Genomic DNA, 27,334 nt, shown 5'->3' on the forward strand with positions numbered 1-27,334 from the left:
TGTTTTTCAGTAGTTACACAGGAGCTACACTAGATGGCAACAAAGTTCTCCTTATGAAGTCGTCTATTTAGTGTTTTCTTATACATTACACAGAGATTAATTAGGCCCATTTTAAAGTGAAAAATACATGGCGATATTATGGCCATAGGGCATCCACCAATCAAATTTAACACATAATTAACGTTTTAGCACTTTTTTCTCCTCCTTATTCAGTCTACATTCCTTTATCACCTACCATATTTTTCACACTAACCAAACGACAGTTATAAGCATATTTACATATTACACTGTTTACATTGTCACATCTGCCTCATCTGCCTCAGACATGTACAGTAGAGTCACAGACACATCGATCGCTGCTCGACACTACATGATAAAAACGTTTTGACTTGATTGCTCTAGCCTGAACAGATTACAACGTTTTTTCTTCAAGGAACTGGCTCCAGATGAGTTTAGCAGCCAGTTGTCAACAGGCTCTGAGCGAAAGGAGCTGTAGAAATAACTTGGTACGAGAAAGTAGTAATATTAACCTTTTAAATTATCCAGGGGAGTTAAACCTGGACTGCCTTTGTACAAAGATCTATTGTTTCTCCGCCATTTTTTCCCGATATGTACTCCTCTCCACACAGTAAGTCACTTCTCTTGTTATCGATACTGTTTTAGCCCTGACCAGAAGAAGCAACGTGGACTTTAGAACTTAATCGCTGGTTTGGTTTTTTTTGTTTTATATCTCCGGGTATTTTTGCGTAACACGATCAGCACTTTTAAGTTTCAAATCCGATCGCCTTTCTGTTGTTGTTAGCTGTACTTGCATCACAAGCCAATCTGGTTTTACTTGTCTGTTAAAAACTCGACAACTAGTTATTAACACCTATTTAAACCTGTTCTAAATCGCTCTATTCAGTGCCATATGGTTGTTAATCGTCTCCAATATGGCGAAATGTTGCGTGTGACAAAAACGAAGCGCTTTATCTATCACTTTCTGCAATTATTATCGCACTTTTATATCTAAATTCACCAACTTTATCACTGATTTGTGCCCTAGCATCTGTCAGAGCTCCAGAGGACATGTGAAACTTGATTCTGCTGCCTAGACAGATGCGAGACCCAGGCTGGATTGAATGGCACGGAGAATACAAGGTAAGCACTTTGCCAGTAAATTGGTACTCCATATTGATCCTTTCCCTGAGTAACTAAACGACCTCAGTCAAAGTCTAAGGGAGAGAGAGAGGGAGTGAGGGAAACGAACAAGAGAAAGCAGTGAAGGGGGTTTAAGGACAGCCATTGCACACAAACTGACCGAGCAAAATTATCGATTGAAATCTGAACTATCTAAAAACATTCACGATGGCAGTATTTTCCACTGAGATTATGGTCACACAGGTAATCCACATTTGAATTATTTTATTTAATACATTTTTTTGGAATATAAATGTCACTTGTTGCCTCTATTGATTTAAAAATATATATCTACAGATTCAATATTTACAGGTCTTTGTTTTTTAGTTTTTTTTTTTTTTTAGTTTTTTTTTAGTTCAACTTGTCTTTAGATTTAGGGGAGGCAGAAATTAGATTATGGGGGGCACGTCTATCCATGGGCAACACTGTAATATTTATAGAGGCATAACATTACTGTGATTTTAGCTATATGTAATTGGTAGAACAAATACTTACTTTTAGGATTAGCTTGATTTCACATTATATTTGAAATTTTTGAAGCACAATCTGCCTCATAGTCCACATAATGCACAATATTGAACTAGGTATGTCTGCTTTATATTATAGTGTAAAAACATGATTAAAATAAGTACATGTCTATGACTAATTAGAGTAAAGAAAAACACACATATATGTCAATTATGTTTAGCAAATCTATCTAAGAATCTTTAAGGTTAGAGCTCTTGTAAGAGCATCTACTAGAAATTCAACATTTTAAGCCCAGGAAAACTTAGCGTGACCTCTCATGCTCTGTTCTCAAATAAATGTTATCTTGTTTTACATAACTGAAAGGCCTGCAGTGTTTGGTATTAACACAAATGAGCAGTTTTTCAGGTTTCTTTTCCCCAGAGCCACATTAAACACAGCTATTTCTAGTCTTGGAGCCTTTAAGTTTTATAGTTATACGTCATTGCACAGCTTGTAATGTCTTGAGGTTAGAGGCATGTTATAAAATCAATTGATGACCAAAGAGGGTGGGGTACAGATGATGATCACTTTGCACTACTTGTATCTGTCACTGAGCGCTTGTAATGGCCATTTTTGCTATTTTTGTTTACTCCTCCTGTTGTGTTACATTATTACTTTACCTGTTATTTATTTACAGTATAAAGATATTGTAGTCTGTATATTACTATATTTGTTGATGATATTTTTAATAATCAAGTAGTGTTTAATCCAATTAGATGTTTATTTGTTATACCATTTTCTTGTCTTTAGTATATGAGAGAGGCAATTGGACATGGAGACCACAATGACCTTTTAAGTAACCTTTTGGTCAATGGAACACTGGACAGTTTTTATTTGTCTACAGTTTGAAAGGGTCGTAATGACCCATGTTTGAAGAAAGAGTTTAAAGGACACAGTAACAGGCATCATCAATTGTTGGCAAATATTAAAGTAATTATCTGAAATAGTTTACACATTGATTATTCAATGTAATTTTTTCTGTCATTTCAGAGTTTGATAATGGGTAGTGATAGTGATAGTGTCATGTGGGTTTTAACTGAACTAGGGATTTTTAGTGTTTAGTAGGATAAAGTCAATAGCTTTTCTTTCAGAGGCTTGCTGCATGTTAGGAAGGATTAAAGCATGATTTGAATTTACAATGTGATCTGGCACCTTCTTCAACCAAGACTCAAATATAACACTGCTTGGATAAATAAAGGTGCTGACAATTGGACCAAATATTTTTATTGAATTGCTTTTCTCTGCTATAGACAGCTGGAGTCTACAGTATAAAGCTGACAGCTGCAGTTACAGGATCTGATCACTAATGATATGGAACTGATAAGGAAGTAGGACACTACAAATGTGTCAGTAAACATGATTAGTTTTGTGTACATTCTGTGGGAGTAGAGAAGTGTATTATAATGTTTAAAGTATGATGTATTCAGCCAACAACATTGTACTGTATATTTGTTTATTCAAAGGTTTCAGTCACACTCATTCTATTCAGCATTTCTCCCATTTGAAAAAATATATTATATTTTGGTTGAATAAAATTGCTATGGCAACAGACCAAATTTTTCTTAAAAGAATATTTTCTTGACAATGGTAGATAGATATTGTTTATTTACTTCCCATACAAGTATAAAATAGAACTTACTGAAGCTCTATTTTTGGAACCAATTACTACACCAGGACAGCGTCACACCCCAAAACCACCTTCACAAATCTCACTCACTGCACATTTAGGATGCTTGTAGTGACCATTCTTATTTAAAGAAGACCTATGTCACCCGTGGATCATTATGTTATAATTTCCCCATTTTAAATTGCAATGTTTATCTAAAACAACAACAAAAAAATTCAGTGCCCAATGGGAGCAGATGTCACCGTAAACATCATCACATCAAAGAGCTGTGTTGGCCCCCTGTCGGCCCCTCCTATGGAGAGCAGCAGATCCTGCTAGCGAGTAGCAGAGTTGCAATATAGTGTCTTGAAAATAGGTGATTAAAGATTGGTCAAACACGAATTACTTCAAAAACATCTCAAATAGGGTACATAAGAAGGGGAAACAACTAACATGGTTAAAATCTGAAAACTCTTATAGCAGACCTATTCTCCAAAATAGACTTAATTGCTAGAGGTTAAAAATCAGGTGTCATATTTGTCTATGCAGTGAATATTATAGACTTCTTACAGTTGTGAGCTCTGTTCTTTGTGACATTTAAGCAGCCTTCATGTACCTTGAGGGAGCTGGGTGCAGAAACCTTTTCTGACACCTGCTCCAAGAGGAAGAGGCAGGGAGGGAGCAGTTGATGAAAAAAGGTGTCACATGTCAGTTGACTGAGGGGGTAGGGCAAATCTAAAATAACTGAAGCCTTCGTATGTGTAAAAATTTGCAGTGCACTCAGTTTTAAAGGTATACTATGTAAATTTATGATGGGGGCTCCATCTCCTATATGTCTCCATGGAGATGTTATTGCTTTACCTGGAATTTTCCTCAACATGCCATTAAAGCTATTAATCTATGTTTAAGTGGTTGTATTGTTACCAAAAATACCTTGAAAAACTATGCTTTCTCACCTCTCCACCGAACTTAACTTAGTGGCACCACCTGCTTAGTGTTTTTCTTCAAGTTTAATGAAGTACTGTGGGATATTCCAGGCAAAGCACTTGCCATGGACACAAACAGAAAACAAACAACAAAATTAAGGAATTTTTAATCAAGATTTCATTCAGATTCAGTCAAATCTAGTTGTCAATGGTCTTTTTAATGGAGTGTCGTCTATTGGTTAAAGCAGTTGGTTTGAAGGAAGAAATGGCAGGAAGGAATGATGGCAAAGGTAAAAGGTTTGGAAATTATATTTCAAATACATTTTTATTTCATTTTATGGACAAATGAATCATGATTCACCGATATGAGAAAGAAAATTGTGGTTCACTTTTATATCACCCAGCATCTTTAAGTTTTTCCTACTTCCTATCCTAGTGCATAGTCTTCAGTTGTATTAGAGCATGTTTTTGCAATGCAGTGAAACTGGTAAAAGTAATTTCCTCCTTTACATGTTTGTCATGATTTCCTAGCTTATCATCTTACTTTGCCTACACCCTGTTGGCTGTCCACCTGCTCATAGCACTGAGCATTGAGTCACTTCGGCTGTGTCCAAGTTCCCTCTATGACTGACCTATTTTTATCACTCGTGTTTGCTCAAAGATTACTGTACATACATGAATAATTATACCTGACTCATCTACAGACTCCTCTTTCTTTATTGCTGTATGGATGAAAAAGGATTGGTACCCTGCAAAGATTATCTCCATTAAGATTGCACAATTATGAAAAATGAAAAGAATTTCAATTTTTCTCACACATTTTGTGATTTCAGTTAGTTTTGCTATTTCTTTACAAATGTGTTCAGAGAGCCCATTTTAAACTCCAGAAGTGCTAAAATGTGAGAAAAGACTGAAATATGAACTGATAAACTAATACAAGAATTAAATGTTTGTTGTGGTCTAGACTACAAGTGCAACAATGTTTGTATAAAAAAGATAACATTTGTAGAGGACATTCTATCATTAAAATAAATGCAGCCTTTTCAATTTTTGCACCAACTTAAATTTTGATTTTGTTTCGATCACAATATATTGGTAGCTCTAATCTATCTGTTGAAGGTATTACATTGGATTTTCTGTTGGTAATGAAATGTGTACTTGTCTATGTCTAAGATGACCCAGTTTTATAAAGCAGAATGAGCTTCTCACACTGAGAAGCTAGACACTACAACTAAAACCAGTTTAGATTTTTTAAAAGCGTTTTCTATATTTATACATGTTCAGTTGTGATTTTATTGCAGTTCTTGACCAATTGAAGCACATGTTTGATCAGTTGTTTGTCTGAAGGCATTTATGCAGTTTTCAGTGTATGTATTCTTATTTTGATTCGTCCAATTCCTATTTTCCAATTGGTAGAAAATTGGAGCAAGTAAGATTATTTTGAAAGTAGTAAAAAATTATTGTACCAAGCCAGAGAATATACGAGGTCTTTAGCAGTCAAATTGTCAAAACATGATTAATAACATGACAGTGTGAGTTTGTTGACAGAAGCATTAACTGAGTACTGTGCTTTCACACCGACCCGCGTCTTTCACAATGCCTCCATAAAATCTCACCAGTCTGGATTTTAAATAACATCCTTTGTTGGCAGGGAGACAAAAATAAATGAAACTTTGCTCCGCACATTGAAAAAGAACCTTTTAGTGGAGCATAGTCTAGTGTTGGGCTTGGTGAATACAGGCTTTTTTGAGCCATTGATGTAATGCAAAACTAGCCTTTCTCTCTTCAAAGTGCTTTTGGATTGAATTATGTAACTGTGGTTCGAGCTGCAGGGGTTTCCAATTCACGCTCAATCAACTGTTAGTCCACAGTCTAGTCACAATGTTAACATTTCAAAGAAAAACTCCATACTTGATACAGATTTTAATACCACAATTATGTTAAAAATAGTCATCTTTTTATACAACAGATGCTACTTTTCAACCAAAAAGACATTAGTTCACATGTGATGTTTTAGGAAAGGTCCAACTTTTTCCCCTTTTTAAATTTTTTTTCAGTATTTTTTTCAATTAGGGCTGGGAAGAAATCTTTTTTTTTTTCTCATATTGAGGCATGACTATTTTCAATTGTATTATATTTCATTTGAATTAAAAACTATTACTAAAACTAAATAATACAGACTTTTAATAGTTGCCATTCAACACAAATGTCTTCCTCCAAAGTCTGATCTATGTTTAAAACCACACTTTTACTGAGGAGAGACTGGAGACTTATTGACAAATTACTGAATCTTGATCTTGATTCAAATTCAATCAATAGCCCTTGTTTTATTGATTAATTGGTATGATATTTTTGACAACCCCAGTTCACACACAAACTTTGCAGATTATTGAATCTTCTTGATGTTACTGGTTTTGTCCTAATTTAACACAGTTTAATGTGAAAGAGCAGCCTCTATCACATGAGTGGGTGATTATCAAGGCTCTGAGCTCACTGATGGACACATCCAGGCCACTAATTATAAATGCTTTAAAAACTTGTAAATGTATGGTTTATGTTCAAGTTGCGTTCAAGTGCAAAAGATGAGACGGATAAGTCATTTGATTTTTGTTGTTTATGTATTTATTACTTATTGTCATTTAACCATTTGATCAAGTCCAAAAGATTTTGCAGTTATTTCTTCATGATTATTAACCCTATAATCAAACATTTCATACCCTTTACACTTGCATGCTGTCTAATGGATCATAACTCCTCTTATGACCAGCTTTGTGAAATCACCTGTTCTGTATTGTAAAGTAAAGTTAATGTGACATAAACACCCAGATAAACCTCATTTTAGTTTAGTTGTTAACATTAGTTTTCTTTGTTTTTAAAGTAGATTCAATTGAAATTCCTAGTTTTTGTATTTTGTTACTGATTCTACTGAATTTATGAATAAATAGTTTATAAATGTTCAAGTATGAGCTGCTGTTGTTTTACTGGAAAATATTGTCCTCCTGTGTGTGTGTGATTCTTGTGTCTGTGGCCAGGTGCCCCTGTCCAACCTACTGAAATAATGACCAATTTGAGCTGTCACAGGTGCCACATGCCTCCTACTTCAGACTTTAGTTCTGTCAGTGTGTTCATTTCTCCACCGCGACCCAAAGCCTCAAATACACATCAGGTGGGAGGAGCAGAGGTAAATATAGCACAACTATAAATAATAGTTTCACGGGTACATCAAGTAGAGGCTGACTTTTTGCAAAACACAATTTGTAAATTGATTCAGTAGCACACTGAGATAAAGGGATTGAATCCTATCATTCAGTATTCACTGGAATAGATGTGTATGTGTGTTTTTCCCATGAAGCAGACTCAGGGGTTGCAATAGTCTTTTGCCATAATGATTTCATGTCATAGCCTGGTTGAGAAGGAAGTTTGACAACACAAACTTTCACTATTTTTGTTGCCTTTTTCATTTTGGTTTAATATGTTTTAGCAAAACCATTTGGCAGTAAGTGGACATAACATCTGGTGGACATAACATAAAGTAGCCTTGCTGTTGAATAGCAGGTGAGAATTCAAAATTATTGATGGAAATGGTTGCCATGGTGAGCAACATCTGGAGATTCAGTCTTTGTCTCCAAAAATATCAGGTCAACCCCAGGTGAAGTCACATTCCCCGAAGGCCTTAAGATATAGGGACAGGCCATGCTTTTATGATTGCTACCAAGCCCACTTTTTACTCTTTTTACAATGACATGATGTTGCTAAAAATACATTCAAATCAACTCTAGGCTATATTTAAATCTAATCATATCTAGTGTGAAGCCTCCGATGATTTAACTGAAATTTGTCAAGAAGGTAAAAACACTGACAACCAAAAGAACCTTTTGAAACACATATATTAAACAGTGTGTCTTCGTTTTTTATTTGGTTTCATACATGATCTGTTGAACCTTTCTGGTGGAAGGTGTGCCACTTGTCTCTGGAGATGTTATGGCTTTGCCTGGAACTATCCACAATATGGCATTAAACTTATCCATCACCATGGAGATGCCATACTGTGGATCATTCTACACAAAGCAATATCATCTCCCCAAGGGAAATAAGTGGTGTACCTTTCTCCAGAAAAGGGACATATTTTAATTGCATAAAAGGTTCTAGAAAAGCAGAACGATATTAATGTTAGTTTTAATTTTACAACTTGTGAGCGTAAACAGTGAGGCAGAATTTGATTTGTATCAGAGTTTGTCACAGCAGTAGATAAGGTTAAGTGGTGAAATGAGGCTGCATTATTTGCTGTGGAAGTCTGTGACAGTGCCTTAGCCTAGCCTTAAGTTTAACAGGGCCCTTTGTTGTTTGAATAAAAAACTTTATTGGCATCAAGTACAATAAATGTCAGGTCGCTTTGGAGCTCTTATTATTTTACTTCCTTGTGTCAGTTTGCTCAGTCATATGCTTCCCACGAGCCACTGTGCTCTCACTGTTGTAATCCAGAACAGCTTAGGCAGCCCTCACAAGATGAAGAAACACAACTATAATATTGGCAATATCTATTCTGTTTGTCTGGAAAATAGGGCGAATAAGGTTTAGTAAGCAAGTAATGCATCTTATCTTCTTATTTATTTTATTTTATTTTTAGGTCTTATTTATTACTCTGTATTGATTATAGCCAGTATAGAGTCAAATTAAAATGGCTGTCTTTTTGAGTACAAGAATAGCCTTAGGGAAGATGAGCTATAAACATATTTACTGGTGCTTAGGTTTAATTTTAGTTTTAGATAGGAATGTACAGGTTTTTCTGGATACCTGTGTCGATACCTGATATCAGCCGATACAAGGTGGAGGCTGAAAATATAATTTATTTATATATAATACAAAGCAAAACAGATCTGAATGGGTTTTGTTATTTATCGTTTAAAGTTACTGCAAAACAGCTCTGTAAATATATAACTATATTAATCCTTAAGACTCGCCCTGGATCACTAGACTGTCTTGCACCAATTGCTGTGTTTCATTATAAAGCCCTACCATATTTAATACAGATGGGACAGGTCAAATTTATATAGTTAAAATGCTGATTTTTGTTGTAACATAGCAAAATTTAGGGTCCAGTCACTCATAGAAATGATCAGGTTCAACATTTGTGAATTTGCTTTTTAGATTTTTCAACAAAAAGTACAATGTAAGTAGGGAAAAACGGCTTTTGGCCCCCATCTCGGAGTATGGCATCATCACATTGTAGAATATGAAAACCACCAGTTTATATACAAAAATGGAACCAATACAAAATCCAGCAAATGTTTCAGTATCAGGGACGATATTCGAAACCAGTGTCATATCGGTGAATCACTAGCTTTAGAAAATATGTGTAACTATTGGATGTTATTCCATACTGATGGCATTAAATTGAAATAAACTCATTCCAGGAAAAACATGTAAAAATGAAACTGAGAAAATGACATGGGTATTGGATTGTGATTGATAATAAATGTAACAAGTTATGAGCCATATGGACATGGACACTGGCCCTGGTTGACCCTCGAGTGCAGGTACTCTCATTTGGTATCAGTTGAAAATTTACATGGATCCTGTTTTAAATGCAGATAGAGCTCTATCAGCAAAGCTATAGAAAGCCGTGTTCTTATCATGCGTGCTGACTCTCTGGGTAATGTCTCTGTTCTATTTGACGACAGATGGTTTTTTCTCATAATCATTTTCCATGTAAAAAAAAAAAAAGACAACAATATTCCATTGTGTTGCAGTCTGTTGTTTGTCTGTTAGTTTATTTGAGAGAGAACTTGAAGGCGCACTATGTAACTTTTCTGTTACAGGGTACGCCACCTGTCTCCATGCATATTGGTTTTTGCTTTGCCAGGGATGTTCCACAGTATGATATTAAATTTGTATAGCTTCCAGTGTTTTTATTGTTCTAAAATACCTCAAAAAACATGATTTCTTGCTGTTCCACCTGAAACATGACCTGCTTGTTATTATGGTGATGTATAAGTTTACTGCCAGACTGTGAAACAATCCAGTAAAAATAATAGCTTCTCTGTGGAAACAAACATCTGTCAGACCCTCTGAAAAGTTGCATACAGCAGCTTTTACAATACAGTTATGTGGTGATAGTATATTAGCCTCACCCAGTTCATCAAGCAAAGCCTCATAGCTCAAAGATCCCACATAGTTAGTCACCTGATGGACCGAATTTGTCATAAAAACAATATATTGCTGAGTTGTCTTATCCAGTTTGGTTGTAGAGAGAATTGGCACACAATGATCTCACAGCTTTGCCATGCCCGCTGTCTCACCAGTTTGTCTGCATTCTTCACAACAGTTGTGCTTTTGTTTTGTTTTGGTTGTTATTGTCCCACAAGCTCAAGCCTACAAGGACATCACCCTCTTACCTTAGAGACAGCACTCACATTTAACCTTGGTTTGTGTGCCTACTGCTACACTATTTGCCAAGGGAATATTGGAGAGAGGATTAACCATCATCAAAATGACACCATATAACAGGATGACAAAAAAAACACTGACTATGTGCTATGGCTGGTATATATTTTGGCATCTGGAATATGAAAAGTAGATGAGTCAAATGTATGGCTTTCTTTATTAGTATATTTATTAGTATATTTCCTTTAGCTGAACTGTGAGCGCAAGCACAGAGAGGGCCATTATTAGAGCAAATAAACAACAGGATATTATGGAGTGGGCTTGTTGTAATCCCTTACCAGGCAACAGATGAGGCGAATAGCTGGGGGACTGTTGCATTTCTTCCATTGGGAACATATAAGAAGACCTGTTTGTGAATGTTGTGTTTCATATGAATATAAAGTGGGATCTTTTTAATGGCATTGATCTAAAGCAGTACAGTAGATGAAATCTGACACTCTTTGGGGATGTGCTCGCAAAATGGTTAGAAGCAAAAAGCAGGATGACTTGCAAAAATAACTGCGCTGTGGTGAATGAGCTGTAAATGTGAAACAGGAAACGGTCTGCTCATATTTTAACATGTGATCATGACGATGATCACTTATTAAATGATGCTGACTTCATCCCCCAATCCCCACTTAAACATTTGCTTTGTTTGAGTATTATAGTTTTAATTAAGGTGAATGACCCATAGGAATGAATAAGATTAAATTAAATGCATGTGAGAAACCTAAGACAATGTTATTTTGCCAGTTTTTAAAGTATTTCTCCAACGTTTTGAGGAAAAAAATAAGATCTGGCTGATAAACTAATATAAAAAAAATTAAAATAATATAATTGATAAATTAAAAAGGGACAATGAACTCTATAGAAAGTTGTTTCCCTTTGGTCTTGCGTCACCATTTCCTTTCTCCCAGTGACACGGTCAGTGGACATGTGGCTGCTTAGGTCATAGATGAACAAATCAACACAGTTTTGGAAGAACCATATTGCTCAAATATGGGAGTTAAGTTACAGGAATTGTATTGTAATTTAAATCAAAAAGACTTGGTAATGTGTAGCTAAAGTAGAAAGAAATAACTTGTTAAACTGTATTGTAAATTTGTATTTTTATCCATCAGATTAACAGTTTAGTGCTTCACTCATTGATTCTGCTCAAATCCGCAATGTTTTTCCATCCCTTGTTGTGTTTTTCTTTCTTTTTTCCTCGTAAGCAGCCGTATTTGTTTTGATAGGGAAGGACAGACCGTGTGTGTCCCTAATTGTTTCATCCACCTCTCAATCACGCCCATCAGATCTTAGAGACCGGTGACCAAATTCACATATTTGTGGTATTGAAGTATTGAAGTGTGTATTCTGGATCCCATGCAAGACAACATTGTCATATAGAATAGAATGTTTTTAATAATATATCTTGAATGCACTGTGTTCCTTAGACAACATGTTCTTTTATTGAGAAGAAACAAGCTGTGAACATGTCTTTATTAATGACTGCACAACATACAACATGGCGCCTTCTATAATTGACTTTATGGGATTCATGGTCATTGCATTTTCTCCTTAATGTGTGTGTCTTTATGAGGCTCTGGGTCATGAGAAACAGTGGGTGCATTGTATGCATGTATATTCTCTTTGATGGACAGCCAAAAGCATGTGGCGTCTGCTACTTATACAATCCTTCTGTCTCTATTCAAAACAACACTTGATCCATTAGAGACTTGGATTGGAAATCATTGTCATAATATAGCCTCAACAGAAAGGACTTGATTGTGGTTGTTCTCATGAGTGGGGGAGAGGTTATGGGCTAGGTGTCACAGAGGGGGCAGTGTGACCCATGACCCATTTGACATCATGAGTCTGCGTTCAGCTGTATGACCTCATGTCACATTTGTTGCTGTCGCATGAAGATATCAGCTGAACAAAACAGAGCCAACTAAATATAAAAAACCTTTATCAAACTTTGCAAGCTAAATCTTTCTTTTGTGGTACTTGGTGTGAACAGTACCATCAGACCTTAACAAAGTATATAAAAAGACCATTCCATCTAGGGCTAAATCAGGTATAAAAGTGGACCACATCACTTCAAGTGAAGTTCTAAACAAGAAATCATCCAAAGTGTATAAAATTAACTACTGTAAATTGGGCAAACCCACATATTGAAGAGGTGTCTATTGTCAAAGTAACATTTCATGTTTTTCATAGGCATTTTTTGACAGTAAAATCACTGTTAATGCGATACACTGAAACATTTTAGGCAAAACCTAATATGAAGACAAGCATTTGGCAAAACCTCAACAAGTCACAAAGGGGGTAATCTATGAAGCGAGCTAAAGTGAAAGCCTAGCTTATTTGGGCAATCCAGGCTTGTGAAATCCTTAGTTCTGTTCCATCAAACTGGCTAACTAGAGCTGACGCTGATTTGGCATAGTAACAAGCACCCGGGTCCAAATGTGGTCGCGTCCAGGTTAACTGTCAAGATTATTTTAGCTTTGTCTCCAAGAATGTCTAAAAAACACTTCAGTCAAAAGTTTCAGCACATGCACTCCCCCATCTGTGTTAAATCCACTTGTCTCTGTCTGAATACAGTTTAAAAATGACAGGCGTGTTGCCTGAGACTTTCAATGACCACCAGCCCCATCCTTCTACACACTGGGCACACGTGTGTGGACACTGCACTCTTCAAAAAGGCACAAATAATATAAAATCGAATGGCCATTTTTTTTCATTAAAATGATCTTGCACATGTGGCTGTTGTGAGGGGCAGTGCAGCTTTTGTGCATAGACACAGACACTGGGTGTGCAAACAGAAGGAAGGGGGTGTTGCGTCTTTTCTCTCGCTCCTCAGAGCAGAATGAACAAGGAAGTTCTGTGTCCTAAATCAAACTATTGTCCATGCGAGCTCTGGCTCCTCTCTCCTTTTGTCAGATCATAAAAAACATTACACTTTGAGCCCATTCTCACTGATGTTGTTGCTCCATTGATCTGGCCATCTCAGAGTCACTGGGAGCGCGCACAAAGCACAGCTTAAACTTGAGGCCTGAATCAGCTTTGGTTAGACCCAGGTTTATTTCTTTCGTGTAACAACTTCAGGCTTAAGCTGGAGATGGAGCTAGTTTCAGCTCAGGATTTCAGAATAAGCCTGGACTTGTTAACCGACTTTGATGGAATACCCCATAGTACATCTTTTAAGGAAAAGACTCCTTAATACCACAATGATCTGACCAACTTTGGCATTATGAAGAAGTTAAAATCCTAGGCTAATGTTAGTATTGACATATCTAGTTTCAGAGTCTAGTTTTCAGTTTTTTGACAATCCTATTAGAGTGGTGGTCCCTCATAGTCTAAAAATAAGCTAACAGTTGTAGACCCATTATATATGATGCATGTATATAAAATTTACTGCACAAATATTGTTAAATATTGTTATCCAGACTTGTGCCTCTGAATTAAAACTCCTTTTGCTGTTTGTAAAAGTTTTGGGTTTGTTTTAGTTAAAGAAAGTCTTTTTACTGTTCTGCCAATGCCAGTTCTGAGCCCACACTAACCCTGAACTTTGCATAACTGAAAATGTTTTGCATAATTTTGTGTGCCAAGCTAAAACCTGAAGGTGTTTGTTCCCGTTAAGTTGATAATTACATCTTAAATGTCTTAGAAGCAGCTGGAGGTCCTGACTTCTGTTGTTTACTAAAGAACTTAAATGTCACAGAGAATGAAGTTACTAAATTGCACTGCAAAATTAGTACTATTAAACTGACTTCGAAAATAGCATTAGAAATCTTAGTAAAGCATTAATTAGTCTCTGCTGTTGTATATAGTTGCAACCCACATTTAGGCATATTCTGTTTTCTGAATCTCTTCTCTAACCTGTTGATTCTCGAGCATTTTACACCGAATTTCACCTAAGAACTGTTGCCACCCCCCCCACAAGATTATTCCAGGTCTAAACAAAGACTATAGACCTAAAATATGGCTGCATTATGACAGTAGTTCTAACAAAACAAATAACCAAAAGAAGAAATTGCAAACATTGACACTGCACCCACCTCTTTGTACTGCTAGCTTGTACAATAAAAATATATATTCACACATTAAAACATCTCACATGAAAATGGGATTAGCCTTTGCTACAGCTGATGATGTAATGTACAGTAGGTTGCAATTTACTGTATGTAACCACAGTTGTTACAGTTGACATTACCTTTAATTGTTTTTGACATAGCTTCCTGATTTGTGCATATTTTAACATGTTTTGTGGGAGGTGTTTATGGCCTGTCAGCAGGTGGTGGAGGCTTCCGGCTTCTAATCACGTTATGTGTGTAAGTAGTGATTAGACTCCTGATTGCTCAAGGCTTATGTAGCGATGTGAGAACATACAGCCCACAAGAATCTTTCACATTCAAGCCGTTGCTGTTACCAAGAAATAATCTTAATCATGTCTCTGGTCCTGACTGTGAACTTGTAGTGGGTTATTTTTGGTTTATTGATTGCTGTAAATTGCTCAGTCTATTTTACCACAATCAATAGGTTGGGTTCATTGTGAAGTCATGGCATTCTAAAGAGCCTGTATTTAAAAACAAGGGAGAGGACTAAGAGCTAAGACTTCTGGGGGAATTTGCCTTTTATACAATCAAAATGTTTAGGTTTTGCCTGACTGAAGTTCAACGTCTTCCCTGTTTGTAGAAATTAAGTGTAATATAATGATTACCTGAAAAAAAATGTTATTATAGATATGTTTAAGGTCAATAGCATCTCCAAGTACTAGACCTGCTCTATCAGAATAGTTACTTAATGCACTATTGGACATTTTATAATTTGTACTTTTTCCCATAGAGAAAAAAAGGGAAAAAAAGAAGCAACTTTATGAAATATTTTTTACTGTAATTGATTTGTTTCGACCATATGCTGCTTATGTAACCACTTCTCCTCTTTCCCTTTTTTGCAGAGGTCATCTGACTGCGATGACTAGCCAGCCCCCTAGCCATGCAGAGAGCGCTCAGTCCACAACCAGACCACTGCTCACTGTGGCCCCCAAGTTCCAGCTGCCTCGGCCCCCCTCTAGAGAGACCGTCACCATCCATTTCTCTGCCCAGAGGAAGGATGAAGAAGAGGAGGATGGGGAAATCACCATGACAAATACATCTACTACCTCAGCCCCTCAGGATGACTCAAGTATAGTGACAGGTTTGGAGGCCAGCGAGGAGATGTTTGAAGATGCCTTCCAGGAGTTTTCAACAGGGAGTCACGTCAGTCCTGAAACAACTGGATGTTCAGCAGAGTCTAAACTAACTACTCCTGCAGCATCTCATACAGAAAAAAACACCACTTCACCTTCAAAATCTCTGAGCTTTCCCTCCAGCGACAAACCGTTCCTGAGCCTGGTCAAGTCCTTATCTTCTGATATTGAATCTAAAGATGGTTCTGCCTCCTCCTCTTCTTCAATTAGACACAGACACTTAAAAAACCTGGTTAAATCCTTTTCCTCTGATACTTCATCCCAAGACCAACCTTCCTCTTCTACCTCCCGCCTTCCCGAATCTCGCCTCAATCTTCAACTTTTCAGGCAGTTCACTCAGTCGCGATTACCGAGTGCCTCTCTGTCCACAGTAGGAGACTCAAAAACCGCCCCCACCTCCCCCATGACCTCCCCCGAAAACCGTAGCTTCTTCAAAGTCGCAGAAGTAGAGGCACGAATTGAGGACACCAAACGGCGCTTTTCGGAGGCTATAGCTGAACCCCTTCAACTTTTGACGAAAATGATTGATGAAAAGAGTGGTAGCAAAGGTACCGGCGGTATTTATCGTCCAAAAGTTATCTCTACTAGTGCCTCTGAACTCTCAAATCTTTCTTCACTCAACGGTCAACTTGAAAGTAACAACAACTACTGCATCAAAGAGGAGAGTGGGGAATTGGAAGCTGATAATCCTAATAGCGAACCCACCATTTTAGCTGAATCTCCTGTTTCTTCATCTCGTGATACTAAAAGTCCGACTAAAACGTCTTACCTGTCTATGTCCACTTTGGCAAAACAGGAAGACGAAGAATTTTGTATTTTAACCAATGAAGATTTTGAGACTTGCACAGACACAGAGGGAGATGGAGGGGACCAAACTGAAGAGACGCAAGTGCCCCAGAGTGGTAGCACTGAACCAGGAAGTGACGATGAGTCTGAATATTTTGAACCTGCACAGAATGTTCCATATTATACTTTAATTTTTTTGACATTGCTGGTGTATGGGTACTTTATATTGCCTTGGCCCACATATGTTGGGGGAATGCTGCTGGGAACTGGACTGGGTTTTCTTCTGGCCATTGGAGTTGTCTGGCTCACAGGGCCAAAGTCATCCAGTGGTTATAGATATTTCAAGGTGCGGAAGTTGGACATTAAACAACCGGAAATTTACAAAGTAAGAATAATATTTGTGTGTTTAAAATGCCATATCACAATTTTTTTTTTCCTTTTCTTTTTATAAAACATTTTATGTTGTGGATGGTTTATAGCTGTTAAAGCTTCTAAAATAAGACACAAAGAAGATGTCAATAAGGCGCTCATAATAGTATTTTAAAAGGATAGTATTTAAGACAGGTAAAGTTCAGGTAAACATGTTAAAATCAAATATTGCTATTGTAATGCTTATTTGGGTTGCCAGTTTCAATTTTATCCATGGACTCAAACATAAAACTATGAACCATCACTATGAGCACAGGCTACAAACCTTCACATTAAAATATTTGCTAAGAGTACTTACTACGTATTTGCCAACCCTTTAAAAGATAACAGAAATTTAGTTTAAAATGTCCCTCATGTTGAATATTTAAGGACTACAGCACAGGAACCATTTGTCAATATTCTTAGTTTCATGTGTAAATAGAACAGCTTTTTTATCTTAATAATAAGGAAATGCCTAAAAGTTCAGTAAAACAAAAAAATGTAAACAAACATTTGCCCATCTTTCGTAGGGGTGGATGAATGAGATCTCAAACTATGATCCAGAGACGTACCATGCCACTCTGACCCACTCAGTGTATGTCCGCTTAGAGGGCTCCACCATTCGCCTGTCCAAACCCAACCACAACATCTCTAGGAGAGCCGCGCACAACGACCTCAAACCTGATGTCACCTTTGTCAGCCAGAAAATCTATGACCTTGCCTATAGTAAAGTAAGGCCAATACTCCATATTCTGTAGTTATGAAAGTGGAAATATTGGTATATAGTAGTGTGATTTCTGATGGTTTTGTTCAATCTACAGATACATCTAGTGCCTGAAGGCCTGGCCAGAAAGAGAATTTGGAACAAAAAATATCCCATATGTATTGAACTTGGAAAGCAGGATGACTTTATGTCCAGGACCCAAGGGGACAAGTGGGAGTCCATCGAGGGGTCACTAACAAAAGATAAAACAGACGGGACAGTAAGTACAGGAAATGCGACCTTGTCCCAAAGTGTGACTCTGTATCTGTTTGGACGAACGGGGCGAGAGAAGGAGGACTGGTTCCAGCGCTTTTTGGAGGCCTCCAAGCACAAAGTTGACATGAAGAAGTCTGCAAGTGCTACTGTCCTTAAAAGTACGTTGTTGTTTGGCTTTTGTCTCATAGTAGGGCTGCAAGATTAATAACAATTGAATCAACAAGTTGTAGTTTTAATAGTCACAACTGGTACAGAAGTGTACAGGAATCTCCTAGTAAACTCTGCTGTCTTATTATGCATAAAACTGACTCACCCTGTAGTTAATACCTTTGCAATGATGCTCTGAAATGTGGATTCTTGCATGAGTTTAGCAGTTTATCAAATGCACTTCCGCCAAATAGCTCCAAGTCTTGTTTAAAAATTGTACTCTGAACTGAAACTGTTATATATATATTTAGGCATTTTAATTCTTGATTTTCTTTTGTTTATTCAATGTTTCAATCTTTGTTAAACATAGTTGGGGGCGGTCACAGTCGCAGTGGTAGCCGCAGCAGTCTGGATGAGGCTCTGTTGACTCAGTCAAGGCCTAAAGATGGTTCCACATCGACAGCGGGCAGTGCCAAACCCTCCCCTCTGCTCGACTACAGTTTGTACATGGCCAACCTCCTGCCAAACCAAGAGGCCCACAGCCCCCCATCTGTCTGCTCCTCCCTCCAGAGCCCCATGAGCAGTCCAGGGGCAGACAAGAAGGTACAATATTGTCATGTTACATCATTCACAGTGTGTTCACAAGGAGAAAAGAATTGTATGTGGTCAAAATCCAGTGTGGGAAAGAGTATTGAAAATTTGTACTCAATCAAAGTTGCATGACTAGAATTATGCACAATTATAAGTTGTGTTTAAATGGTCAAACCAAACATGCACTCATCTATAGTGGCAATGTGATTTTAACTTTTCTATACAGACATATTTGCATGTATGGGAAAAATATGAAGGGGGTGAGTATAAAATGTAATTGTCTTGAATGGTTGGCCAATGAATGGAATGAGCAATATTTTGTATGGTGCAATAATGGTAACTGTGCAATTTTGGCCCTTTTGTAACCACAGCCCTTGGGACAACTGATGGAAATTAGCCTTTGGCTATAATGCAGTGTGTTTACATTCATGTTGTATCATGTCTGTTCATTAGCATGCATTGTCCCAATTGTCTAATTTCTAATTAATTATTTTGTACTTAAATGCCAGGATAAAGTACACATGGAAAATATCCTATTAGTGGCATTTTAGATCAGTCTTTTGTACAAAACCCCATTTAAAAATCTACTCTAAAAGTATAATTTCCTCCAAAAAATAGTCAGTAATTTGTTACATTCCACTTTTTGTCACTATTCAGGTCTTTCAAATTCTGTAGAAATCTACTTTTGGTATGGTATGTGTTTAACAGTTATGTAGTATAAGAAGGAATATCAGTACCTAGAACTCTAGAAAAACACTTTATTACTAAAATTATAATGAATCCATGAATTAGGCCTTGAAATTATTGAATTATTAGTGTATTATCTAGTGTAAAAGTTGGGAATACTACATTTGATTATTATTTGATTGTGTTCTGTGAAAACTGTGTATCCCGGAGTGTTCCCTTTTCAACACCTCTTCCATTAGTGACACACTCAGCATTTTAATTACAATCTCGTTCAAACATCGACATTGAGATACTCCTTTTATAACAGTGTTTAGCTAAGCAGACAAGTACACAGTGTGCCCTGAGGAGAAAGAGAACACCCTGTACCTGCTGTGGGGACATGTATTTATTCATACACATGTAGCACTACTTTTCCTCTGTGTTTAGCTCCCCTGTTCCAGCCCCTCCCCTCCGGAGCAGAACACGGGGGATGAGGAGGACCCTGTCGCCTGGCTCAACGCTGCCCTTGGACGCATCTTCTGGGACTTCTTAAGGGAGCCATACTGGGCTGACATGGTCTCAAAGAAGATCCAGATGAAGCTTAGTAAAATACGAGTGAGTTTATTTCTTTAAGTCAGATGTTCAGATGTTTTTCTAATTAAGAGTCTATTATATCCTATAATCTTTTTGCCTTCCTTTGAGAAATATCCTGTCAATGGCATGATCATATTTTACTTCATTTAGTCTTAATCTAGACTTAGGATAGTACTATTATAGACCTGCTTTAAATCTGCTGGCATGCTGAAAGCCAGGTCTTCTCAGTTGGTATTTGGTGTGAAATCATTTGTGCTGCTTTAAATTTGAAACTTTTTTTTAAATCTTAAATATTTTCTCATATGCTTCTCATAGCTCATACCTCAACTGTCATCTTTACTGCCCATAATCTCTTTTAGTTGCCTTACTTCATGAATGAGCTCACCCTGACAGAACTGGACATGGGCTCGTCCACTCCCAGAATCCTCAGCGGTTCCAAACCCTACATCGATTACAAAGGTAAGAGAAAGAACACACAAACCCTGAGCAATCTTCCCTGTACTGGTCAGCCCTGTCCACATTAGCGATAAGAAAGATAAACCCTCTTATCAGGCTGTTCCTTGTGTTGTAACTTCAAATACAATAGTTAGCACATAGTTGATAGAACATTTTTGTAATGCATGTTAACAAGTAACCACAATTTAAAATGAAAATGCATAAGCAAAGGCATCGTTTTTACTTGGTCAGGAGCTGAAACTATATCCTCATTTTCACAGAGTAGGGCCAAAATAAGATTTGCTGTCGATCAGGCTAGAAAACACACTTACTCCTACTGAGATTGCAAGGCGGTGGTACCCCTGGGGATAGCAAGACATGTCTGAGAGTTAAGGGCTAAGCAGCGTAGGCTAGGAACTAGAGTTGAAAATTTGATAATATCGCAATTGTTTTTGGAGATATGCTGATATTGTTTATAATATAATAATTCACTATTCGCTTTTACTGGAATCAAGACATTTACCTGCACGGCTTAGCACATTACAGTCCAATTCAAAGTCATCTCGTCTTATCACTCAAAAATGTTCTGCATTTTTTCCCATTTTGTTGCATTATAGTTAAAACTCCGAACTTCTTCTGCTCAGTTTTTAAGACCATAAACAAACGCCTGACTCATTCTGGGGTCAAATTATGCTCACAACAAACACATGGCTCTATTAGCATAACATTCACAAGGGATTAAGTTTTAATTTGTTTATTTTGGCATTCTTCATTCCCTTTGCAGACGACAGAGAGAGTATATTTTTCAAATGCAGACATTATTTAGAAAACGTGAAATACTTATCCCAAGGTGACCAAAAGCATGTTTAAAAGGGAGTTAAAGACACAAGAATGTATGATATGTGTTCTTTAAGATATTTCCTTTTGTCAATATGTCCCAACCCAAGTAGGAACTACACATGCATCTGTGACCCGCTTTAACCCCAAATGTGTTTTTCCATAACTAGCATAGAACAGTAAATGCATTGTTGCGTGTGGAGCCAGCTAACATGCACTGGTTTGTGAAAATAAGCTCATTACGAGGTTATCTGAGGATCAGCCTTAACTATCTTGCACAACTTCAACAACTTATAGCCTACCCTGCTTTAGATTTTTATTTTAACTTTTTTAGATTCTTATTTTAACTATTTAACCTTAATGTTAGCATGTTATAATGATTTCCCCTTTTCATGTAGCCACTCAAAGTTATATTAGAGTGATTTGTGCATGTTTGAGTTCATAATATCTGGCCTCCACCTGTCTGTGATCTACTCCATATCACCACACACTCCCACTCCCTTCGGTGCTCCTTCATTCTCCAGCTCTTGCCCGCCTCGTCACCATGGGAATCAGGGTGACTGACTGCTCCGGAAATCACTCCCACCAGACCTCCGTAGTCTCGATTCATTCCCAGCATTCAAATCTATAATAATAATAATAATAATAATAATAATAATAATAATAATAATAATAATAATAATAATAATAATAATAATAATAATAATAATAATAATAATAATAATATCTGTATTCAGGACGTCATTGTTCTGATCTGTTTTCACTACTATGATACACGCCCACTGCTCTTTACTTTCTTTGTTCAGCAATTTTATTTTCTTAATCGTGATACACATGGGCTTAGCCATTTTTGCGTTATCTGCAGCTCGCCATAGGAGGGGCTGACCGCATGCAGCACTTTGTTGTGATGACCTTTACAGCGACGTACCATGAAGCAATTTTTCAACCCAGAAGTCTGCTTACTTGTTTCTTTTAATTACATTGTTTTAGATCAATATTGATTATAATTGAAGTTAATATAGATTTAGTTGAATATTTAAACCATAATATAACCTTATGATCCACGGGGTTCATATATTATAACTATAAATATGCCCTCTTTAGCTTTATTGCTATTGTAAGAAATTTGAAATGTTGCGATTTTACACTTTCACTTTTGTTCACATGTGTTACTGCTGTTTTCTCTCCTCACTCTTTGCTTCGCTTTGCTCCATTCAGTGAGTCACAGTCTTGTTGCTATCACTCTCACATAGCGCCATAATGAGAGCAGGGATTGATTGCACCTCCAACTGTGACGGAAGCTGCATTTCCTGACACAGTTTCTTGCAAAAATACTTCTAAAGACCACAGTGAAATGCATAGACATTTTCTGCTGATTTTGGAAAGTTTAAAAGCATCCATCTACAGTAAAAGCTGAAGTTAAATCTGTCAACTGGACAAATCGTTGTAGGAGCGAGGACATTTTGCTGCTCATCTAAGCTGCTTCTTCAGTTCTGGTCAGATTGCTGGTGGACACTGCCTTATATATGATGTAAGGCAGTGTCCACCAGTTGACAGATTAAACTTCAGTTTTTACTATGGATCAGACCTGGACGACTGAGGGATTGCACAAACAGCATCCATCTACATTTATTCCATAGGCATTGAAGGGCACTAAAGAGTATGTTATGATCAGCTTGTGCAGAACTGGCCACTAGCGGTCCCAAATAACGTAAGATAAAAATTAAATAAAATGTTAATGAAAATGTATATGAAATTACACTTTCTGTATCTCTACTCTGTAAAACAATTGAACTTGTGTTTCTGTGAGTGTAACCTCGGGGCTTCTTGGGCTCAGTCTGACCTTGCCTCATGCTGCTGTTTCCTGGTACACCCATGCAGAGTGCAGTGGATCAATGAAGCGTTCCCACTGAGAGCAGTTGTCTTAAAATGTATTTTCTATTTTTCATAACCACTGGTCTACTTTCATACAGTATTTTTCTCAAATATATTTTCTGCTTAGTCCATGTCAGTGCATTTCTTATTAACAGGTTGGACACACACCCCAGTCTTTTCACCATGTGCATCCATTTTAATTAGGAAGGATTTTTGTCCTTTTTTTTTACCACAATACACAAATAAAGAAATGAAATAAACTGTCAAGTTTAATTGCATTAAAGATGTTACATTTAATGTAATACTTCCCTAATTAAGCACAGATCAGGTCCTTTGCCGACCATTTACAGTTGGTAATGGGGTTTAAGTCGTATGTACTCAGTGAGGTCAATGGAAGATAAATATTTTTCAAAATTGTGCCTTTTAGTGAAAGATTAATCTTTTCTACCATTGAGGATTTTCTGCCTCCTAGTGGTGTGAATGCAAAACATTTATGGGCAAGAAAATGGATGTAGGTCCGTTCAGGTCTTGTTTATACAATCCAGAGAATCATGGATTTAAAAGTAGTGTTGTCACAATACAAATGTTTCAAACTTGATATTGACTCTACTAGGGAATAGGCTCCGATGCCTAAAAACATGCTCTTTTAGACAACAGATTTATATTTTCAACACAAAATAATAGTTCTTTGTGTTACCTTACGGTCTTATACAAATTCTAATTTAGCTCTCAGTCATTCTAAAACTGCTAAGGTTAAATTTGTATTGATATACCTAATATCTAGTATCAAAGCAGAGGAAAAAAGCACTGCAAACAGAGACAACACAATTACAACAAGAGAATCTTGATATTGGGAGGAATGAATTCTACACCTTCTTACTAATAATGGTATTATATTTGAAATACCAGTGCAAATGTTCTATACAACCTATTGTGACATATGAGAGAATAGATTTACTATTGTGTTTGGTAAACATCCTTTGTCCCTGTGTGCCTCCAGGTCTGTGGTTTGATCTGGATGTCTCCTACAGCGGCTCCTTCCTGATGACCCTAGAAACAAAGATGAACCTGATTCGTTTGGGGAAAGAGGAGGAGAGTCTACGCTTCGGGGAGCCAGGCAAAGATGGGTAAGGCCCCCTGATTCTAAGGCCTCTCTCTCTCTTTCTCTATCTCTCTCTCTCCCTCTCTGCTTTGTGTGATATGTATATTTCTCTCTCTGAAGTCTGCCCTACTTTCTGTCATTTACTTGTTTTTCTTTTGTCTTTTGTATTTTTTGCCTCTGGATTTTTCTTATTGTGGATCTTGGGTCTTTTTCTGGTGAGTGGCTCTTTTCTTATCAAATTCACCTTTTCTCTACAATCATCATCATTCTCCATGTGCCATGTTAAACTATAAGCTATATATTTCCAATAATAGTACTAAAAAACGATTAAGACAAACATTTTTTTCTTTGTCTGCTCCTTGACAATTATGAAAATATTTTCTGTCGTATGTACATATTCTATCAAAGAGTTCATCATTGTATAACTGAATTTTTACAAGAGGAGAAAATACAAAAGTCAACATGAATTGAAAGTCTTTATTTAAGAAGAAGACTTTCTAAATGATACTTCATGGAAAAAACATGCATGAGTCATCTCTGGAAATACTCATCTCTCCTTCTACATTATTTATAGACGTTTTTCCATCATCATCCACTGTTCATTCTTTTGGTCACATCTCCTGTAGAATTTGAAGTAATTTAACTTTTTTTCTGATTTGTGTGTTTAGATACAGACCTCGGACTTACTGCTTGGCTGACAGTGACGAGGAATCATCTAGTGCTGGTTCATCAGATGAAGAGGACACCTCAGAACTGTCAAATGACTGCACTGGAGCTGAAGGGTGAGAGAGAGACAGAGAAATTAAATGCATACACTTTAATTAGCCATAATAAAACATGAAGAAAGACCTAAGTCATAAACAAATGATTAATTTGAGACATTGAGCGATGTACTTAATTGAGGGGTTAATTTAGGCTGTAAATAGTGTAGTTAATATAGAGAATTACCAACTTACTTTACTTTCTTGTTCTTCTTTCTTACTACTGGCTAATCATAACTATCTTGAACATGCCGAATTTTAATTTGAATATTTTTTTTGTGAATTGCAGTTTGGTTGGTGGCCATAGACCAAGTAAAATAATGCGATTCGTGGACAAGATTGCCAAGTCCAAGTACTTCCAGAAAGCAACAGAGACAGAGTTTATTAAAAAGAAGATGGAGGAGGTTTCTAACACACCCCTCCTTCTCACAGTGGAACTACAGGAAGTCAGGGGAAGACTGGCAGTCAATATCCCCCCTCCTCCTACAGACAGGATATGGTGAGCTCTTAAGTGTGCATTATTATGTCTGTCTATAGCTCTCTCAGATGATAGTTTTCATTTTGTGCTCTGCGTAAAACAAATTCTTTTCTGCTTCTGTACAGGTATGGGTTTAGAACACCACCTCACCTTGAACTGAAAGCTCGGCCCAAACTGGGTGAGCGAGTGGTGACTCTAGCCCATGTGACAGACTGGATAGAGAAAAAACTAGACCAGGAATTTCAAGTATGAGCAGACATTTAATGTTTACTTTTTGATAGTAATATTAGTAACTCACCATTTTTTTATTTTTCTTTCAGAAAATCTTTGTAATGCCAAATATGGATGACGTGTGGCTGACGATCATGCACTCTGCCATGGACCAGCGCACTGCAGGAGCTGGCCCAGTGGAAGACTCAGAAACTTCAGACCCAGCCAGTGAGAGTTAGCAGTGAAGTTTGTTTACAGTATTCCTGTAGGTTATGAAAAGTCACAATGTGAACTGGAACCGGATCGGCCACATGTTACTTTTGTCAAATACATTCCTTTAGTGGGTGTTTTCTCACAAAGCCACCAGAAGAGCATATTAACTTTGTAATAGTGGAGGTAACACTAAATAGAGGTGTATAATGGTTAAAATAATTTTAGAAAGACTTGGATTGGGTAATATTTTTCCAAATTGAAAGTTTTGAGGTAGTAGGTAGCAGGTGCAATTTCTGAACCTATTAACATTGCAGCATTCACCAGATAACCTTACAGCCAACATGTGACTAGTTTATGCCAAGGTACATTATGATAAAGCACAAAAGTCTCTTATTAACTGAGTTTCAGCTTAAAGTAACTATTATTTACTCCTATTTAATTCTACCGATAAAGCTATAATACTTGACTATAAAATTCTGCATCTTTGTAAGCTGATCAGGTGTTAACTGAACAGTATTCGTTTGTGCTGTGATCACACCTTGAGGCCTGAACCTCTTTATTTTTCCAATAACCCCTTAATATGCCACTGATGCCCATAAGACAAGTGTCATTTAAACCTCTGTCACGCTCACTCTAAAAAGTGCAATGACTAAAAATGTAATTAGCTTATAGGATGATAAAAAAGTATGTAAGCGTATCTTTATAATAATATGCTATGTGTATGCTTGATGAGGAGTACAGTACTTCTTAATACAGCTGCTGAATGTATGCGATTTATGGTACAAAGAAACCTTGTTTTGGTCTGGGGTATGCAATCGGTTTGCACAACAAAAAAAACTTTATTATACTGTATTTAATGCCGGTGTGTTTGAGTAACAGGTGGTATTTTTTTGCTCTAAAATCAGTTTTTCACTATATACATTTTCAAAAAGGAAAAAGAACTATTACTTGCTATAATGTAATTGAAGGCACTTGAATTTATATGAAGTGTAGGTTCAAGTTCTGTTGTTATAGTTTCCAATAGTGTAATGTCTGAGCTAGACAAAATTAGTCATTGTTTGTTTTTCAAGGTACATATCCAGTGTTTCATTTGTTAATGCAAATGTTTAATTCACACATCAACCTTTTGTTTACAATAATACAAGTTCCCTTTGACCTTCTTGAACTGTAATGTGTAAAAAATTATGTTCAGTAATCATACAAGAAAGATTGTATTTGTGTTTTTGTCCTCTTCTTGTAATAAACAATGAAAAGAAAATCATTTAAGGATATATGAAGAAGATGTAATGATTTTATATTTGTGAATTATTTTTTAAAATGTGTACGTAATTTTATGGCCAAAATGGTGATTATTATATGTGCAGTTGCCTTATTTATA

The 27,334-nt window shown here is 36.8% G+C and overlaps 1 protein-coding gene across 2 annotated transcripts; it reads left to right on the forward strand.

The window, feature by feature from the left end:
• Positions 1–435: 435 nt before the first annotated feature.
• On the forward strand, positions 436–27,290 carry LOC117393789 (testis-expressed protein 2-like). Of its 2 annotated transcripts, none has more exons than XM_033991802.2 (13): positions 436–628; positions 1,046–1,140; positions 15,584–17,045; positions 17,599–17,799; positions 17,890–18,205; positions 18,565–18,797; positions 19,899–20,066; positions 20,405–20,504; positions 24,193–24,319; positions 24,963–25,076; positions 25,345–25,554; positions 25,659–25,779; positions 25,854–27,290. In XM_033991802.2, the coding sequence occupies exons 3-13, from the start codon at positions 15,600–15,602 to the stop codon at positions 25,980–25,982; spliced, it is 3,165 nt and encodes a 1,054-aa protein (XP_033847693.1). In that variant the 5' UTR covers positions 436–628; positions 1,046–1,140; positions 15,584–15,599; the 3' UTR covers positions 25,983–27,290. The 2 variants fall into 2 exon arrangements, with proteins under 2 accessions (XP_033847693.1, XP_055080729.1); XM_055224754.1 differs by having other exon boundaries at positions 437–628; positions 24,969–25,076.
• The last annotated feature ends 44 nt before the right edge of the window (positions 27,291–27,334 follow it).

The sequence above is a fragment of the Periophthalmus magnuspinnatus genome, chromosome 1 (genome assembly GCF_009829125.3).
Source record: "Periophthalmus magnuspinnatus isolate fPerMag1 chromosome 1, fPerMag1.2.pri, whole genome shotgun sequence".
NCBI classification, from domain to species: domain Eukaryota; kingdom Metazoa; phylum Chordata; class Actinopteri; order Gobiiformes; family Gobiidae; genus Periophthalmus; species Periophthalmus magnuspinnatus.

Coding starts and splice junctions, on each gene's coding strand:
- LOC117393789 (XM_033991802.2), top strand. CDS start 15,600: ATGACTAGCCAGCCCCCTAGCCATGCAGAGAGCGCTCAGTCCACAACC. Junction 18,206..18,564: donor AAGTGCTACTGTCCTTAAAA/GTACGTTGTTGT, acceptor TGTTAAACATAG/TTGGGGGCGGTCACAGTCGC. Junction 20,505..24,192: donor ACCCTACATCGATTACAAAG/GTAAGAGAAAGA, acceptor GTGTGCCTCCAG/GTCTGTGGTTTGATCTGGAT.